This window comes from Peromyscus leucopus, chromosome 1 (assembly GCF_004664715.2).
Source record: "Peromyscus leucopus breed LL Stock chromosome 1, UCI_PerLeu_2.1, whole genome shotgun sequence".
NCBI lineage: Eukaryota > Metazoa > Chordata > Mammalia > Rodentia > Cricetidae > Peromyscus > Peromyscus leucopus.
This window is the reverse complement of record NC_051063.1, coordinates 55,777,640-55,795,094: the sequence shown is the minus strand read 5'-3', so window position 1 is coordinate 55,795,094 and position 17,455 is coordinate 55,777,640. Positions and strand designations below refer to the sequence as shown.

The 17,455-nt window shown below is 48.6% G+C and overlaps 1 protein-coding gene across 11 annotated transcripts; it reads left to right on the top strand.

The window, feature by feature from the left end:
• The first annotated feature begins 2,839 nt into the window (after positions 1-2,839).
• Sf1 (splicing factor 1) lies at positions 2,840-15,851 on the top strand. Of its 11 annotated transcripts, XM_028853702.2 has the most exons (14): positions 2,842-2,998; positions 4,601-4,729; positions 7,485-7,560; positions 10,404-10,556; positions 10,707-10,796; positions 11,112-11,295; positions 11,387-11,502; positions 11,606-11,713; positions 12,284-12,464; positions 12,725-12,998; positions 13,281-13,340; positions 13,444-13,623; positions 14,379-14,583; positions 15,018-15,851. In XM_028853702.2, the coding sequence occupies exons 1-14, from the start codon at positions 2,968-2,970 to the stop codon at positions 15,145-15,147; spliced, it is 1,917 nt and encodes a 638-aa protein (XP_028709535.1). In that variant the 5' UTR covers positions 2,842-2,967; the 3' UTR covers positions 15,148-15,851. The 11 variants fall into 11 exon arrangements, with proteins under 11 accessions (XP_028709526.1, XP_028709535.1, XP_028709525.1 ...); XM_028853693.2 differs by lacking the exon at positions 15,018-15,851 and having other exon boundaries at positions 2,840-2,998; positions 12,746-12,998; positions 14,379-14,756; XM_028853692.2 differs by lacking the exon at positions 15,018-15,851 and having other exon boundaries at positions 14,379-14,756.
• Positions 15,852-17,455: the final 1,604 nt, after the last annotated feature.

Here is a 17,455-nt window from a genome sequence, read left to right as displayed (position 1 = left end):
TCACCCATTAGTCCATCCAGCTCTGAAGGGACAATCACTGTCATCTTGATCAGCCAACTACCCTCATGGATTTGTTGAGCAGCCCCAGGTTTCCTGCACTGCTTTGTGGATTTCAGTTTACCTTTTTGGGAGGAGAGTTCACTGGCAGCCTTCACATTCTCCAGAGCACCTCACTCATCCCACAGCATAGCAGGTCTGGTGTGCAGCACTCGCCCTTGATGGGCAGGAAGCCACAGTGGTGTGCAGGCTGCAGGCCATGGCTCCCAAGCTCCTTGCCATGATCAGGGTTCCAAGGGTCACCACGCTGTGCCTCCACCACTTTTCTATTGTCGTGAAGAGACACCATGACCAAGGCCAATTACAGAAGGAAGAGCTGGTGAGTCTATAACCGTCATGGCGGGGAGCATGGCGGCAGGCGGCAGGCGGCAGGCGGCAGGCATGGTGCTGTAGTAGCAGCTGAAAACTTACACTGTACCAGCAAGTACAAGGCAGAGAGAGACAGAGAGAGAGAGAGAAACGGGGTGTGTGTATGTGTGGTGGGGGGTAAGGGGGGTGGGAGTGGGGGGTGTAATTCTCAGTCAAACCACCACACTTGCCATGGCTGCTTCATAATAATTATTTTCAGTACTTGGGATCAAACCCAGGTCCTTGGCCATATTAGGCCAGCATTCTACTACTGGACTACGGCCTCAGTTCCTCTATTTAGTTTTAATTTTTAAATTTTTTGAGATCATTTTTATGTGTATGGGTGTTTTGCCTGTGTGTGTTTGTGTACCACCTGTGAGTAGTGCCTGAGGTGTCCAGAAGAGGGAGTCACGGTCCCCTGGAACAGGAGTGACTATTAACAGGAGCAGGCTGTTAGCTGCTGTGTGCACGCTGGGAATTGAACCTGGGTCCCCTGGAAGAGCAGCCAGTGCTCTTACATGCTGAGCATCATCTCTCCAGCCTTCCTCTACGTAGTACTGAAGGCTTCTCTAGGTATTACAGACATGTGGCTTTTCTTCTATTTTTGCAGTTCTGGAGGAGGAATCAAGGAAGTTGCATGTGCTAGGCAAAAGCTCTACCACTGATTTGTATTCTCAGCCCAGACATTTGCTCCTTCTCTGTTGCATGGCAACTTCTTCCCTAATCTGTCATGATCTGTTGACTTGTACCATCCATCATTCATGAGTTTGTAGTCTCTCAATTCCTAGATTACCCCAATTCTAAATTGTCTTCTACATGTTTTAGGATTCTTTTCTACATCATTTATTTTTTAAATTGTATTTGACTTATGTATATGGGTGTTTTGTCTGCATGTAAGTCTGTGCATCACATGCATGCAGTACTTGTGAGGCCAGAAGGCGGCTTTGGATTCCCTGGGACTGAAGTTACAGATGGTTGTGAGCCACCATGTGGTGCTGGCACCTGAATGGGAAAGCAGCCCATGGTCACATCTGCTGAGCCACCTCTCCAGCCCCTCTACATCATTTATTAAACATCTTTCTCTCTACTGGGATGGAGTAATCAGCTTTATGAGAATCCTATCCCCAGTTCTAGTCTGTTGTGTTAAACTGTTTTTCTGGCAAGAAAATTGTTTCATTGCTCTTATGTTTACTTTACAGGAAGGCATGTCTAGCCTCCGTTTCATTTACAAGTTCCCTACTATTTTCATGGCTATATACTTTTTTTTCCAAGACAGTTTCTCCGTTAACTCATTCTATAGATCACGAACTCACTCCGTAGGCCTCGAACTCATGGAGAACCACCTGCCTCTCAAGTACTGGTATTAAAGGTGTGTGTCCTCACCGCCGGCTGGTTATATACTTTTAAGGTAACGTAATCAAATTCTCAACACACTGAGATTTCGATGGAAGTGCACACTTGATAACTTGAATTGACTGTGTGTGTGTGTTTTCCCTCTCCTAAGAATGACCTCCTGATTTTCCTTTTTTTCTTTCTTTCTTTCTCTCTCTCTCTCTCTCTTTTTTTTTTTTTTTGGTTTTTCGAGACAGGGTTTCTCTGTGTAGCTTTGCGCCTTTCCTGGAACTCACTTGGTAGGCCTGGCTGGCCTGGAACTCACAGAGATCCGCCTGTGTCTGCCTCCCGAGTGCTGGGACTAAAGGCGTGCGCCACAATGCCGGCATAAAATAAAATCTTAAAACACAAACAAAAGACTACCCTACTTAGAGCAATTTCGTAACGCTTTATTTATTTTAAAGAAAACAGGAAGTTCTCCTCTACCTGCGCCGTGCACGAATCCGCTTCCTTCCCTCGAGCCCGCCCCTTCCCCGCGGTTCCTGGTTACCTCGGGCACAATGACCGACGTCACTCAGGGCCTCCGCTCCGGCCGGCTGGGGGAGGGGCGCGGGCCGCCTGGCCCCACTGCGCACGCGCACCTCCGACTCTCGGGCTTCTCCGCCGGGCTCTCTCGATTCCCGAGCAACTCGGCCCTGGGGGCGGGGAGCCGCTTCAGCCAATCCCGCGGCGTTACGACACCGAGGCGCTCGGCTCCACCGCCTTCAGCCAATGAGCTAGCCCGTTCGCTCTACGTCATAGCCTCTGCCCCGCCCCCTCCCCGCCTCCCCGGCCTCGGAGCGCAGTCCGCGCAGTCACAAATGAAGTGCGCGCTGCGACACCTCCCCGCTCCCCCGGCCCCGCCGCCATTTCGTCGCCCGGCCTAACGGTCCGGCCAATCCCGACACGTATCGGAGAGGGCCAGCACTCCACCAATCGGAGGCCGCCGACTCCGACCTCACCTCGGGCCGGCCCAATCCAGGCCCCGGTCCCGCCGCCCCCAGCCCGCCCCCGCCGCATCCTCTCTCCTCCCTCTTTGTGCGTCTGGCGCCGCCGCCGCCCGCCGCGTGAGAGGACTGGCTCCCCGCGCTCCTCGGCAGCGTCGTCGGGTCCCCTCCCCCCCGGAAGGTTCGCGAAGGAGAAGCCGCCGCCGAGGACGAGGAACCGCTGGTGCCGGTCCCCTGGGGCGCCATGGCGACCGGAGCGAACGCCACGCCGCTGGGTAAGCTGGGCCTGCCGGGCCTCCCCCCGCTCCCTGGGCCCAAAAGCGGCTTCGAGCGGGGCCTGCCGGCGCTCGGGCCGCCGCCGCCGCCGGGATCGCTGGGGGCCCTGACGGCGGCCTTGCCTCCAACCTCGAACCCGCCACGGCAGCCGCCCCCGCGCCGCCGCTCTTCCAGCGAGTGTCGCCTCCGCGCCACGACCAGCAGCCGGGCCTGACCGCGGCGGCGGCGGCGGAGGTGAGTCGGGCCGATGGCGCGCGAGAGGCGGCGCGCGGCCCGGCCCGGCCGGCGGGGAGGCACGCGACCGCGGCTTCGCGCGGCAAGGGCGCGCGCGTGCGCGTGCCCGGGAGGTCCGGGCGGACGCGCCCCGGGGTACGCGCGGCCTGGTTTGAGAGGCTTCGAGTGCGCATGCGCCCCGGGGAGAGGAAGAAGGGCGGGAGGAAGCGTCCTTTGCGCAGGCGCGCTGGGGCGTTCAGGCTTGGTGGCGCAATTCTGATAGCTTGAGGAGGCCACCTGTGCCCCCCCCCCCCCCCGAGCTGGTGTGGACAGGAGCGTGTAAAACGGTCCACGTAAAGACGTGGTGTGAGCGGCCCCCTTCATGACTTTAGGAACCTGGAAGACCAGTCCCATGACAAGAGTGTCTCCTTTTTCCGCAATAAAGCCGGTTTGGAAGGCTTCTAGTGATGTTTGGGTTCGATTTTTATTTTTTTGAAGGCTGTTTATCTCCTTTTGTTTTCTAGTAGGTTCTCAGAGTGACCAGCTTTTCCTGTGCTGTTTTAAAAGGCTTTTTCCCTGGCCTGTAATCCTGAGAAATAGAAAACCTTGTGTGGTAAATGTAGGGAAGAATTTGATACATCAGAGTTCTGATGCCAAGTGTCCACTGGTCAGGAAAATTGAATGTTGATCTTGCCACGCGTGAGGATGGGCTTACTGAAGGACGGGGCATTTCACTTAGCAATATGTAGCAAGAGCTTTGGTGGTTTTGTTCTCTTGGAGCTAGTTTCCTGCTGCTTTGTAGACATGATTTTCCAACTTTCTTTTCTGCCGTTTAAAGCTTCCAGAATTGATAATGCACATCTCCTTAACACTTCCATTCTGGGTTCCTATACCTTGTGAATTGGAAGGAAGGATGAAGTGGCCCGTGCCTTTATTTCCAGCACGTGGGAGACAGAAGGCGGGTGGACTGAGGCCAGCATGATCTATGTAGTTCCAGGATAGCCAGGGCTCTGTAAAGAGACCCTGTCTCAAAACCGAACAAAAACAAAGAATAGGTGTGCTTCGCTAGTAGAGCCCTTACCTAGCATTTGCAACGACCTGGGTTTTCCAAACACCACAAGAGAAAATCTGTTCCTTGTATTTACACTCTCTAGCAAGTTCTTCCAGGAAAAACAAAACAAAACGAATGTAAATGTGAAGTGTGTCTTTCCTGACAGGACCAGAACAGATACCTTTTAATGGCTGCTTATTTTCTTCTCTGATCTCTGAGATTCTTTTCCTTTAAATTTTAGGTGGATGTCTGTTTTAGTCTTAATTATCAAGAATTGCCTGTTGGTAGTCACTCTCATGGTTCATATTTCCCCCTGATGGACTCTGTCTGTCTTTAGACTTCCCAAGTAAGAAGAGGAAGAGGAGCCGTTGGAACCAAGACACAATGGAACAGAAGACAGTGATTCCAGGCATGCCCACAGTTATCCCCCCTGGACTGACTCGGGAACAAGAAAGAGCTTATATAGGTAAATACACGTTCTGCATCCAGGTGCATCTTCAGTTTGTTACTGCTTATTCTGAGTGACAACTCTGTTGAAAGTCTGAGATTTTAGTCTTGGGACAGGAGTGATGAGGTGTGCTTTTATAGCTTTGGTGTAAACTGTGATTGGCTTGGCCAGTCCTGCACTTGTAGCTTGTTTGGGCCTGCTTCCAGCAGCACATAGGCCTTACTAAGCAGCCCACTTCTCAGCTGCTCTTGCTCATTGATGAGGTGCATGCTCTCTGCCTCTGGACAGGCCCCAGTGGAGAACACTGCAGGTATTGTAAACCAGGTGCCTTTTTTGTAGCATGGCCTTTCACCATAATGTCATAGTTCCCTTTCCCTAAAATGGTTTTGCTTTTTTTATAGGTTACAAAACAGTTCAAACAAAAAGTGGCTCTGAAAGTATTTACAGTTCACCCATTTTTACCATTTTGTTGAATTTAATCCTTCCCTTCAGCATCTTTTCTTGTTTGGTCTTTAGAGAGCTGTCTTAAAAATGAAGGCTCTTGCAATTAACCACTAAATGACTGCTGGGAAGGGTTTATTTATTACTGTTTGATTTGAAATGAGGTTGTTGCAGGATTTTTAAAAATTAAGTTACTGTCCACAGTTGAATTGAAATTAAACCTCAGAATTACTTAAAAACCAAGGTCATTAATACAAGTTGTATATATCTGTCCAGCTGTCTCAGAAAAAGTGCACTTGATAAACATTTTCAACTAACCAAATAAACATCCTCTTTGAGCAGAAACCTAGTGGGTCCGTAAAGCTGTGGCCTTCACAAACAGTTTCAAGGCCATGGGGTCTAAACCTGGAGGGTCTTCATTTCCTGGTTTTTAGATTGCTGAGAATTTTGAGGCGTTGGAATTGTCTGCTTCTCACAGTACTACTAATCCTACTTTTTCTCACTGTTGCTGTTTACTCCTCCCCAACCCTTAGGTGTCATTAGACCAGTGTTGGACCTTCCAACCTTGTAAAATGCCCCTAGTGGTGTCATAGCCCACGAACGCAGAAGCGAAGACACACTTAATACTTTTCCAGCTCTTTCTCTAAGCCCTTAAAGACTATTTACATCTTTCATCAAAGTAGATACAAGAGACCATAGTGTAGGTTCTTTGCTTCATGGGGAGATAACAGCTTTTTCTGGTTGATTCAGTTCTGGATATTCAAGTTAGATCCCACAGTTAAGAGGCTGCTCTACGGTAGTTAACTTTTATCTGAAGTTCCTGAGCTAATGTCTTGACTGTAAATCTAGAACTTGTTGGAGTAGGGGAGCTTGGAGAGCAACTGTGTCCTATTGCATACACTTTGTCCAGTTGTCCTCAGTATCCTCTCACTATTAAATTTTCTTTTAATCGGTGTTGTCAGCATGGAGATGTTGTATAGCCCTGTGAGATATACATGAAAATTAGAATTGTCAGCCAGGCGGTGGTGCACACCTTTAATCCCAGTACATGGGATGCAGGGGCAGGTGAATCTCTTGAGGCCAGAGAGTTCCAGGACTGCCAAGGCTACAAAGAGAAACCCTGTCTTGAAAAATTTAATGCATTAATCCTAATTATAAGTAAGCCATGCCCTTCCTACCTGCTCAGAAACTTGGGTAATGATAAAGATGTAGGAGAGGTAGTTACGTACCATATTGACTGAAGCCACTGTAGTCTGCTATCCTGCTGCTGGGTTACATTTCCCCTGAGTTACTGGAAGCTTTTAATGAATCCCTCATCTCTTGTCATTTCAAATTTCAGGGCCACATGCATTCTCCTTGACCCTCACTTTTCATCTTTACACACCTCCCCACATCATTAGCTGGTCTGGAAATAAACTTAGCCAGGTGTATCACATACCTTTTACCCAATCACTGGGGAGGCAGGAGCAGGTGATCTCTGAGTTCGAGGCCAGCCTGGTCTACAGAGCAAGTTCCAGGACAGCCAGGACTGCACAGATACCCTATCTCAAAAAAAAAAAAAAAAAAAAAAAAAAAAAAAAAAAAAAAAAAAAAAAAAAACAAACAAAGGAAAAAAAAAAAACAAAAAATTAACTTACTACAGAACCTTGCTTAGATCCACTGGTTTATAAAGAAAGGTACTTGGTTTGTTCAATATTTGAGTAAAAGCTGTAGGTATTGGGGACTCTTAGTACAGGTCTGGTTGTACAGAAAGTAGAAAATGTACGTACGAATCTGTAAATGTTGAATTATTAAGTGTCTTGCCTAAAGAATTTTAAACCTGGTCTTAATGAAAATGGTCTTTATTCAACTGCTATTTTTGTTGTTGTCCCATGTTAAATGAGTGATTTTGGGCTGTGTATAATATTTACTGAAGAAATAGAAACTTAAGTCTTGCCCTGAGTTTGATGGGAACCAGGTACTGGTGATATCTTAAATGGCGTTGGTTCAGGGTGCCAATTGTAAGCAAGTGTTGGTGGGGAAGGGAAGAGGTGAATACTTCCTGATCATTGCAATTGTAAGCCGTTAGGGAACAGTCTTAACTGCTAACCCCTCTTCCAACAAACTGTTTGCTTCCTTATGTGATAACCATTTGAAGTGAAAATTAACTGTAGATGTAAATGGACTCCTGCTGCTAGGTGGTTGGGGGTTTTTGCCTCAGTGTGTCACTGATCAGTCAACCCTTTCAAAGTCTCCGAGTTCTTCATGCTTGTTATTGAGATTTGAGATGTTTTTTGGTAACATTGTCTTTTTTTCCATCCTTTTTTTTCTTTCCTAACCTGGTTTCTTCCAGTGCAACTACAGATAGAAGACCTGACTCGTAAACTGCGCACAGGAGACCTGGGCATCCCCCCTAACCCTGAGGACAGGTTGGGAAACAGTTTTAACCAGCTGACAGTAACGCTTTTACCTTTTTCTCAATATGTTTTTACTGGTGGCAACATATTGTGTCAGTTCAATAAAATCATAGTTAAGACGACTGGTATTCTGACCAGGGTTTATTTAGAATGTGTGTTCAGTCAACAGTTAGAAAAGTTGGAATGGAATTTAATGGGAGAATAAGTTAAAGGAAAATGGATAACTGGTTTCTAATTGGTAAGCATGTAGATTTTAACCTGAAAATTTACCCACCCCTAGGGACAGTGAGGGGTGGCCATTAACCTGCCTTTTCACTGGCTGCTTTGGCTGGAAAGCACAGGGGGCAGTTTTTCTCGTGGTATATTATGCAGGGATTTGAGAATATTTTTACCATCACTGAATTTGAGCAGGCCAAGCTTGTTGAAGTCTTACCTGCTTGTGGTTTTGAGATTGTTTTAAAATTAGGAGATTTCTAACCAACTTCCTTCATTGCCAATTAATTTTCAGCCTTGGCCATTGCCTGCGGGTTTTGGGAGGGAAAGGCAAGCAATAAACCCCTAAATTACTTTTTCTTTTTTAAAGGGAACGTGGGCCTCAAACAGCTGTGGTCATGTCATTTCAGTTTATAGTTTCTCGTCTCTGAAAAGTTAAAGTTCATGTGAGAGAGGAACTTTTTAAGTGGAATTTTATTGGCTGATCTTTGAACAGCTAAAGTCTGGTCATTTAATTGACAATAAGCTTCCACTGGAATCTCTCTTAGGGCCTGTAGTATAGTTGAAAAGATTGCTTTGAAAGTGTTTCTGGCTTTTACTATTCTGGTAATGGCTTTCTTTAGAAGTTACACACAGTTCTGCTTCCCCTTGCCACGAAACAAATGAACTTAATGATTCCTCCATATTGACCTTCTTTTGCTTCTCAAGTTTGTTATTTTTTTCACATATAGATTTTAATTGGAAAGTTGTATTTTACATTTCTTTGATTTGAAAATTTTTATTTTTTAATTTTTTAAGATTTACATTGTAGGTTATAGACCACAACTGTTTAGTGCCTTTTTGGCCTTTTCCCCTTTAATGGTACGTCTACAGGTTACCAGGCAATTCCTCCAAAGGTTGAGTTTTTAACAAACCTTGTTTGCTTCCTGGAGAACTGGGATTAGAGTGCAGTTGATGTTTCTGATGCCTCTTCTAGGTGAAGAAGTCCGGCCAGTCTAACCTCTAGATTGCTAGCTTTTGCTTTTCACTTCCACAGTTTGGGAAGAGGTTAAATGGTTATGAAGTTATAAAGCCTTTAAAAGGCCAATTTGGTTCTGGTACAATTTGGTATTTAGCCAGAAACATTCGATTCTAGATAGCAGTGGGGTGGGCATGTTAGAAATGAGTCAAACCAGAGCAGGGTTTTTCCTCCTTGATATGCTCCATTTTGAAAGAGGCCATAATGCCTGATTGCTTTTGCTTTTAAGCCCAGGTGGAGGGAAATACATGAGTTTCTTACCTTACTAAGATGATTTCTTAAGAAGGTGTATTTCAAAATTAAGCCACTTTCTGCTATTTTGATGTTGCTTAACTTGCACAATTAAAGTGTTTTAAAACCTGTTATAGACTTAAATGTGTAAGATGACAGTCTAATGAGCTGGGGACGTTTGCTTGTGTTCACTATGATTGGATTGTGCTAACAGTTCATCCAGATGCTAGAAACGGAGGTGTCATTTAGCCGTCATTAGCCACGAACAAACCTGACCTTTTATTCCATCGTGTGTGTAACCTGGTATGACATGGTTCCCTTTAGGCTGAAGACAGTGGGAGCAGCCGAGTTCAGTTCTTGCTCTCCAACTAGGCACAATTCTCTCAACTAAACCAAGGGTGTAGGAGTCGGGACTACTTTTCAGGATGTTTTTAAAAATAACCTGATACACATGGTCTCTTCCCTTCTTGCAGCTGCTACTAAATTTTCATACAGAGTATCAAGCTATGGTCCTTTTTGTAATCTTAACTCAGAATTCTAGGAGTATAACTTCTCTTTTTTTGTTACCGCAAAATCGAGCTGTGGTAAAGTGACCATTTTATCATTATTACTATATATTTTTTTATTTTTATTTTTTTGCTTGTAGCGTCAGCATTTTACTTAAAAATGAGAGAGAAATTTCTGCTTTCTGGACTTGTAAACTCTGGCGGAGAATTGTAGTTCCCCCTTGCTGTTGGCAGGTTCAGACCCTAGACAAGTGTTTGACCAAATCTGCATTTGCAGCCTCTTGCAGAAGCTGCGTTAGCACTTTAACGGTTTTCTCTACCCAGACTCCCACCTCGAACAGCCAGCCAGGCCATTGAAGGAAAAGCAGAGACGAAGCCTTGCACCATTTCTCTCCAGTGCGGGGGCCAAGTAGCTGTAGTAGCATGAGTCCCAGCCGCTTTGGTGAACGAACTTGTGTTCACTCTGTGGTAGGGGTATAGATGCTCTTCCTAATACACACAGTTCACCTCAACTCGGGTTTCTGTGCTTCATCAAGTTGGGTTACTATAAATTTTTTCAAATGAAAGAATCATTTGGCAAGAAGCTTCCAAAGGATGATACTGTTCTTGCCACTTGTGGTCCAAGGGTTTCCCTTTAATGGACCCTTCCTCAGTCACTTTAATAAGTGAAAGAATTTTTCCCTGTCTCACATATACCCACATCGCTTAATGTTCAGTCAGATTCCATCTCCCCGTTCCACACGATCTTGAATAGCACACGTTATGGTCGGTTCCTCCGAAGAGTTTTGTTAGGATCTGAGAGGCAGAGGGTCTGGGGAGACTTGTTATAGTCCATATGGGAGCAAGGGGGTGGGGGCAGAGCAGTAATGGGGGTCTGTCTCCCACAGGTCCCCTTCCCCTGAACCAATCTACAACAGCGAGGGGAAGCGCCTTAATACTCGAGAGTTCCGTACTCGGAAAAAGCTTGAAGAGGAGCGACACACCCTCATCACAGAGATGGTGGCTCTCAACCCGGACTTTAAACCACCTGCAGATTACAAGTAAGCAGAGTCAGGTGTCTGGGACGATTCTGGTTTACTATTTACCTTTTGGCCCAAATTATCCTTACTTCTCAGGTGGTATGTTCTTAATTAATTGTAGATGAGCTTGGGTTCCAGAAATAGAGATGGTGATGGTCTTTTCTTTCTTAGGCCTCCAGCAACACGTGTGAGCGATAAAGTGATGATCCCCCAAGATGAGTATCCAGAAATCAATTTTGTGGGGCTCTTAATTGGGCCCAGGTGAGTAATTACTAGTCTATGGCACCCATTGACATACTTCAGGGTTTTAGGTTTTTATTTGGGTTTTGGCTGAATTATGCCTTAAATTTGATGCACACCACCACCCTCCACATCTTTCCATTTTATGTAGAGAAGTAAAATTCTGAGATGATGTTGCTGACCTTAATGTAGAATTCTCAACAGAGTCCTTAGCTGGCGAGTCTTGGTGCTCTGCATTTTGCAGTTTCCCACCAATGGCTATTCAGCCCAGCATTTTTACTCTGAAACCAGAATTTGCACTGAATGTATAAACACTGTCTTTTCTGCCTTTGATAGAGGGAACACCCTGAAGAACATTGAGAAGGAATGCAATGCCAAGATCATGATACGGGGGAAAGGATCTGTGAAAGAAGGGAAAGTTGGGCGCAAAGATGGTCAGATGTTGCCAGGGGAGGATGAACCTCTTCATGCTCTCGTCACTGCCAATACAATGGAGAACGTCAAAAAAGCAGTAGAGCAGGTGTGTGGTGAGCTCAGAAGGAGGCTTCTTGTTGGAAACCTAGTGATGGCCCCAGGCACTTTGACAATTAACTGCTGCTATGTCTTAATAGATCAGAAACATCCTGAAGCAGGGTATTGAGACCCCAGAGGACCAGAATGATCTACGGAAGATGCAGCTTCGAGAGTTGGCTCGCTTGAATGGTACTCTACGGGAAGATGATAACAGGTCAGTGGTAATGTTGAGAAGACTGCATAGAAACCTAAACATTTTGAGGTGGAAAGGTGGTTGGTCTCTACAGGTCTTTGAACTGATTTCTCTACTTCAACAGGATCTTAAGACCTTGGCAGAGCTCAGAGACACGCAGCATTACCAATACTACCGTGTGTACCAAGTGTGGAGGGGCTGGCCATATTGCCTCTGATTGCAAATTTCAGAGGTGAGGCCTGACTGCTGTTGGAGTGGCTCCCTTGCAGCCCACTGGTCTTCAGGATCCTCCTTCCCATACTGGCTTGTGGTTCATGTACTAGAGCAGCATCCTTTCTGTGGGTGTGGCTGGGTGGTGAGAGGTTTAAACATAGAGGACTAGAAATGGGTAGAGTCTCCTGTTGTCTTGTCCCGACAACTTACCCTCTGGCTGTAAATGTTGTCGTTAGGCGCGATATTCATTCACGTTCGCTGCATAAGATTTGTTAAGACTAGGGGGTTTTTATTTCCATATGCCTTTTTTTTAGGGGGAGATGGCTGTAGTTTCTCTAAGTCTTGCGTACCCTTCTCTCAAACGGGGAAGATAGATAGAGGTAGATTTTTTTTTTTTTTTTGGTCTTTTTTAGATTTCAGTTTTTCTCCCGCATGTATGTCTGTACTGTGTGTGCCTAAGTGCCTGTGGAGATTAGAAGAGGGTTGTGAGCTGCCATGTGGGTGTTGGGAATTGAACCCAGTAAAGGGTTAGAAAAGGGGGCACACTTGACTATTTTCTCCTTTCCTTATGTTTCCAACCCTACTTTAGGCCTGGCGACCCTCAGTCAGCTCAGGATAAAGCACGGATGGATAAAGAATATTTGTCCCTTATGGCTGAGCTCGGGGAAGCTCCTGTCCCTGCATCTGTGGGCTCCACCTCTGGACCTGCCACCACACCCCTGGCCAGTGCACCAAGACCTGCTGCTCCTGCCAGCAACCCACCACCACCGGTGAGCCCTGGGACAATTCTCTGGTCTAGCTCCTGTTCTCTTCTGTGGAGAGAGACTGAGAGCTATGGCCAAGAGTTTGAGCTAAAGCTTAGAGGTGGATGTAGCTGGCAACATTGTTCTTCTGGGATGTCTGGACTTTGTGGGTGTCTCGTTGTGGGAGGATCCTGTCCCTGTGTTCTGATCCTCTGACTATGTCAGAAGAACAATGTTGCCACCAGGGGGAGCTGGCATGGACATTGGCAGGAAATGCTCTCATGTAGTCTCTCATGTCTACAACGCAGAGTCGCCCACCCTGGATGAATTCTGGTCCTTCAGAGAATCGGCCCTACCATGGCATGCATGGAGGTGGCCCTGGTGGGCCTGGAGGTGGCCCCCACAGCTTCCCACACCCATTACCCAGCCTGACAGGTGGGCATGGTGGACATCCCATGCAACACAACCCAAATGGACCACCACCACCTTGGATGCAGCCACCACCACCACCAATGAACCAGGGCCCCCATCCACCTGGGCACCATGGCCCTCCTCCAATGGGTAAGTAAGTGTCAGACCAGAAACCTTGGGCTTTGTGGGGGGTGGATAGGCTCAGACCAAGTGGCTCTAAGCTTTAAGTAAGTAGTTCTGAATGTCTAGCCAGTGCTCTTGAGTCTTGCCGAGGCCTAGGCTCACGGAGTATCTTCTATGTGAGGAGGCCCACAGAAGAACTTTGGAGAGGTTAATAACTCAAAAGGCTGTGTGACTAAGAAAGCTATTGAGGACGGCTCACCTGGCCAGTTCAATTGTCCTGCTAAGTCCCTGCTCTTTCCTTCCATCAAGATCAGTACCTGGGAAGTACGCCTGTGGGCTCTGGGGTCTATCGCCTGCATCAAGGAAAAGGTAATGCTACTCGACTTAGGATTTCTGTCTAGTGCTGGGAGCCAGTGGGGGCTCTAGGCCAGGTCTCCCATTCTCGAAAGCCTAACACTTTGTTTGCCTGCAGGTATGATGCCGCCGCCGCCTATGGGCATGATGCCGCCGCCTCCGCCGCCTCCCAGTGGGCAGCCCCCGCCTCCTCCCTCTGGCCCTCTTCCTCCATGGCAGCAGCAGCAGCAGCAGCCTCCACCACCCCCTCCGCCCAGCAGCAGTATGGCTTCCAGCACCCCCTTGCCATGGCAGCAAAGTGAGTGGAATATTTTGGGCTTGTGGGGGTGGGTGGGATGTGGGCTGGGGCTGAGATGAACAAGCACCTCATATCTCAGATGGGCTGGAGGCACCTTGGTTGAGGAGACTCTAGTCTCAGCAAGGGCAGTGGGCTTGAAAGCCAGACTGCCTGGCCCAAAGGAATGTCTTGGGGAGGAGAGCTGATGTTTGGTGTGGTTGTGTTTGGGAGAGACTTGGGAGGTCTGGAGGGAGCCTGCTGTTGTAGATAGGGCACCAGAAGGCCAGGCTAAGCTGCTGAATGAGCTCCTGGTTTGGCCGTGCCTTGTGCGCGGCGTCAGAGTGGGATGGTGCATGCATGTTCTGGAGGGGGTTGTGATTGGGCCTGAGAGACTGCAGAGAAAAGGGAAGGGGTCAGTGGGGAGAGAGCTGCTGTGGGCTTGAGGTTGAATGTGCCGTTCGGTGGTGGCGGCGGCTGGGCGGAGGGACGTCAAAGCCGGTTCTAGTGTCTGGTACTTTCCCCTTAGCCCCTCCAGGGGCGTTGGTGACAAAGGGCTTACTTTGTTAAGCCCAGAGACCATGAGGCTGACCCCAGGGTAGTCCTGCCCACCCCTCCACTCCCATCACCAGGACAGCCCCGCCCGCCCGCCCCCACCACCGTACCGCATGCCAAGCAAGGAGCAGGCGCCCCTCGACCCCCCCCATCCCAAGGCAGCAGCCGCAGAGAGCCGCGGTGTGCCCCCGCGCGTGTGACCTTGGGCTTCTTTACTACCCCAGATACGACGACTACCACCACGAGCGCTGGCACAGGGTCCATCCCGCCATGGCAACAGCAGCAGGCGGCTGCCGCAGCTTCTCCAGGAGCCCCTCAGATGCAAGGCAACCCCACTATGGTGCCCCTGCCCCCCGGGGTCCAGCCGCCTCTGCCGCCCGGGGCCCCTCCCCCTCCGCCGCCTCCGCCACCTGGTTCCGCCGGCATGATGTATGCCCCACCCCCTCCTCCTCCGCCTCCCATGGACCCTTCTAACTTTGTCACCATGATGGGCATGGGGGTGGCGGGCATGCCGCCCTTCGGGATGCCTCCAGCTCCCCCACCGCCTCCACCACAGAACTAGACTTGTTTTTTTAAGAAAATATATATTATATACATAGAGAGTTGGTCTCGTTTAAACACACGCCGAACCTCACCATATGGAGCCAGACATTGGGATGCACGCATGTGATTGTGTGTGCACGCATGTGTGTGTGTGCACGCACTGGGCTGGGCCAAGTGACTGTGGACTCGCTTGGGAATGGGCACGTGGTAGTAAGGGCGCCAGCTTGGGCTCTCCTGGCGCCCTGTAGCATCGAGTGTCTTCTTTGTCTTCTTCTCTCCTCACCCAACTCCCTTTGCCTTTCCCCAAACCGGGCCGCCAGGATCCCTCCCCGCGGCAGCGATGGCCCGAGCCATGAGAGTGAGGACTTTCCGCGCCCATTGGTGACTCTTCCAGGCAGACAGCCTCAGCAGCGCCCCTGGTGGACAGGATGGTTCGGCAAAGCAGCCTGAGTTATTTTTGTGGACGGAATCGGAACACGCTGGCTCCATATCGTGAAATTTTTATTAATTTTTATCTTTTTCCTTTGTTATTTCCTTATCTTTTCCTTTCTTCAGACTCCGTCCAAGGAGATGCTCTCCCCGGTCTTCTGCTGCAGATAGAATTCCTTTTCCTTGTCTCCATTCCTCTTCTTCCCAAGGAGAGAGGAGCAAATGGTTTAGGCACAGACTTTGACCACTAATGTCAGGCTTGGGGTTGTGGGGGCGGGTCCTGTGTGTGGTTTATCTTTGCCACCTTTTAAAAGTGTCTTGAGAATTTTGACATTGCTAGATAGGGTTAATCCGGCCCTGGGATTCACATCTTTCCTGCCTGCCCGCCAGCCTGGAGTCTTTTCCCATGCTCCTGACCACCGAAGCTGCCTCCTCAGATGCCATTTGCTTCTCTTCTTCCTGGAAAGCTTCCTTTTATGTTTTATTTTGACCCCAGATGTCCAGATGTTTTGCAGTGTCTGGGGCTTGAGCCCCTTGTTCTTCGTTCTGCTTCTTTGCCCCCCTCCCCCCCTTCATGGAGTGATTATGTTGACAATAATGTGTAATGCGCGTTCTTTTCACTGGTTTATCTACAGAAATTTCTCTGGGCTTTTTTTCGGTGTTTGAGTCAACACTGCACTAAAGTGGGGGGATGTTCCATTGAATAAAAGAGCAGTGTGGTTTTCCGGGTCTGTTTCTTTTCTTTCTAAACCCCGTTTTCCCTACCAACAGTACCAAAGTTTCCCTTACCTACCTTGTTTTAACACCTGGCCCCAGCTCCTACCTCCCATGTGTGGGTGGTTTCAGCCTGTACCCTGTTTCTACTTGATGTAATTGAGAACCAAGCTCACTCCACATCTCAGTGGTCTCTGTCATTTTGAAGGCTTTTTCTTGGGGGCTCTGACCTCCATATTTGATGAGCTCCAGTTAAGATTTTTGTGTCCTAGCTGCCACCGACTTAAGGACCTGGGCCTGGGGAGGCATCAACACTAAAGGTCAGGCCAACTAATCCTGCTTGTCAGGCATAGGGCTGCTAAAATTAAAACCGCCAAGTGGCTTTTTTCTTTCTCTGCTGGTGGCTCTCAGCCTGCCAGCAGTGCAGGCTTAGAGGGAGTGCTGGGGGCGAAATGCGGTGGTGTCCTTGTGCTGAGTGGATACCTCTGCATAGGGTCTTCTGCAGTCTGTTGTGTTTGGGTAGTAGATAATACTTAGATGGCACCCAAAAATTCCACCTGCCTTTGTTAGAGCCAGGTTTTTGAGCAGCTGCTGCAGCTAGCTGTTGCTGGGCAGAGCTTTCCTGCTGGTCTGTCCAGTAGCCTGCCTGTAGTTGTTACAGCCCGCCCTTAGAAGTTCCCTAACCAAGCCCCATACTAAAGGTTTTTCCCTTTGTTGTTAACCTTACAGTGTGGGGGCAGGGCCTGGCCACCCTCTTCGACCTTGGCCTCACCTCATTTCTTCCCTCACAATCTCGGTTTCCCTGGTGGGCTCATTGGGCGGTTAATTAGCTCTTTGAAGCTCTGGAAGCGGCAAAGTGGCGCTGTGTGGGTTTTAGAAATAAAATCAATAAATGACTTAACCACTGCTCAGCTATCCTCTCGTCTCCCCCCTCCCCCCCCAAGGGGGAGGGTTAATGTGCTCCTGCGGCCACCTCACCCTGCTGCCAGCCTTTGTTACAATTTCAGAGAGGAAGCTTGAAGGCCTAAATGCAGCAAGCACTTGCCCATGCTGGCAGTATTTGGGAGGTGGGAAGCACCCACTTGGCCTATGGCATCTTGGGCAGGAAAAGCCCGGTCCTATTGTGTCAGGACTGTGCCTCACTTGATGCCAGTTTCTGATGATGGCAGCAGTAGCTCCACCCCCATTGATGTTGGGCAAGGGACATGCCAGGTAGAAAAGGTCAGCATGAGGTTTCTGTTTATTCCTGAGACTTAAGACAAGTGCTTTGCAGAAACACAACATTGGTCCAATAGGGAGGCCAGGTTTCTGGTTAGAAACTTAGTCCGACATAAACAACTTCAAGTTAGTCTGGGTTAGATGTATTTTCAGGGTTCTGGGAAGTAAGCTACCCCATGACCCTGTGTTAAGGGGTGAGATAGAAAGGGTGCAAGAGACAAACAGGTATGTTTGAACTTGTGGGTCTTCATGCAGGGAATGGGGTCTGCAGAATAGAGGAGCCCTGCCATGTCACCCCAGAAAGACCCTGGAGGAAGTCTGGCAAGCATGTGTACGTAGCCTTTAGACTTAGCAGGGGTGTCCAACCTTTGGCTGTGTAACATGATGTGGTCTGCAA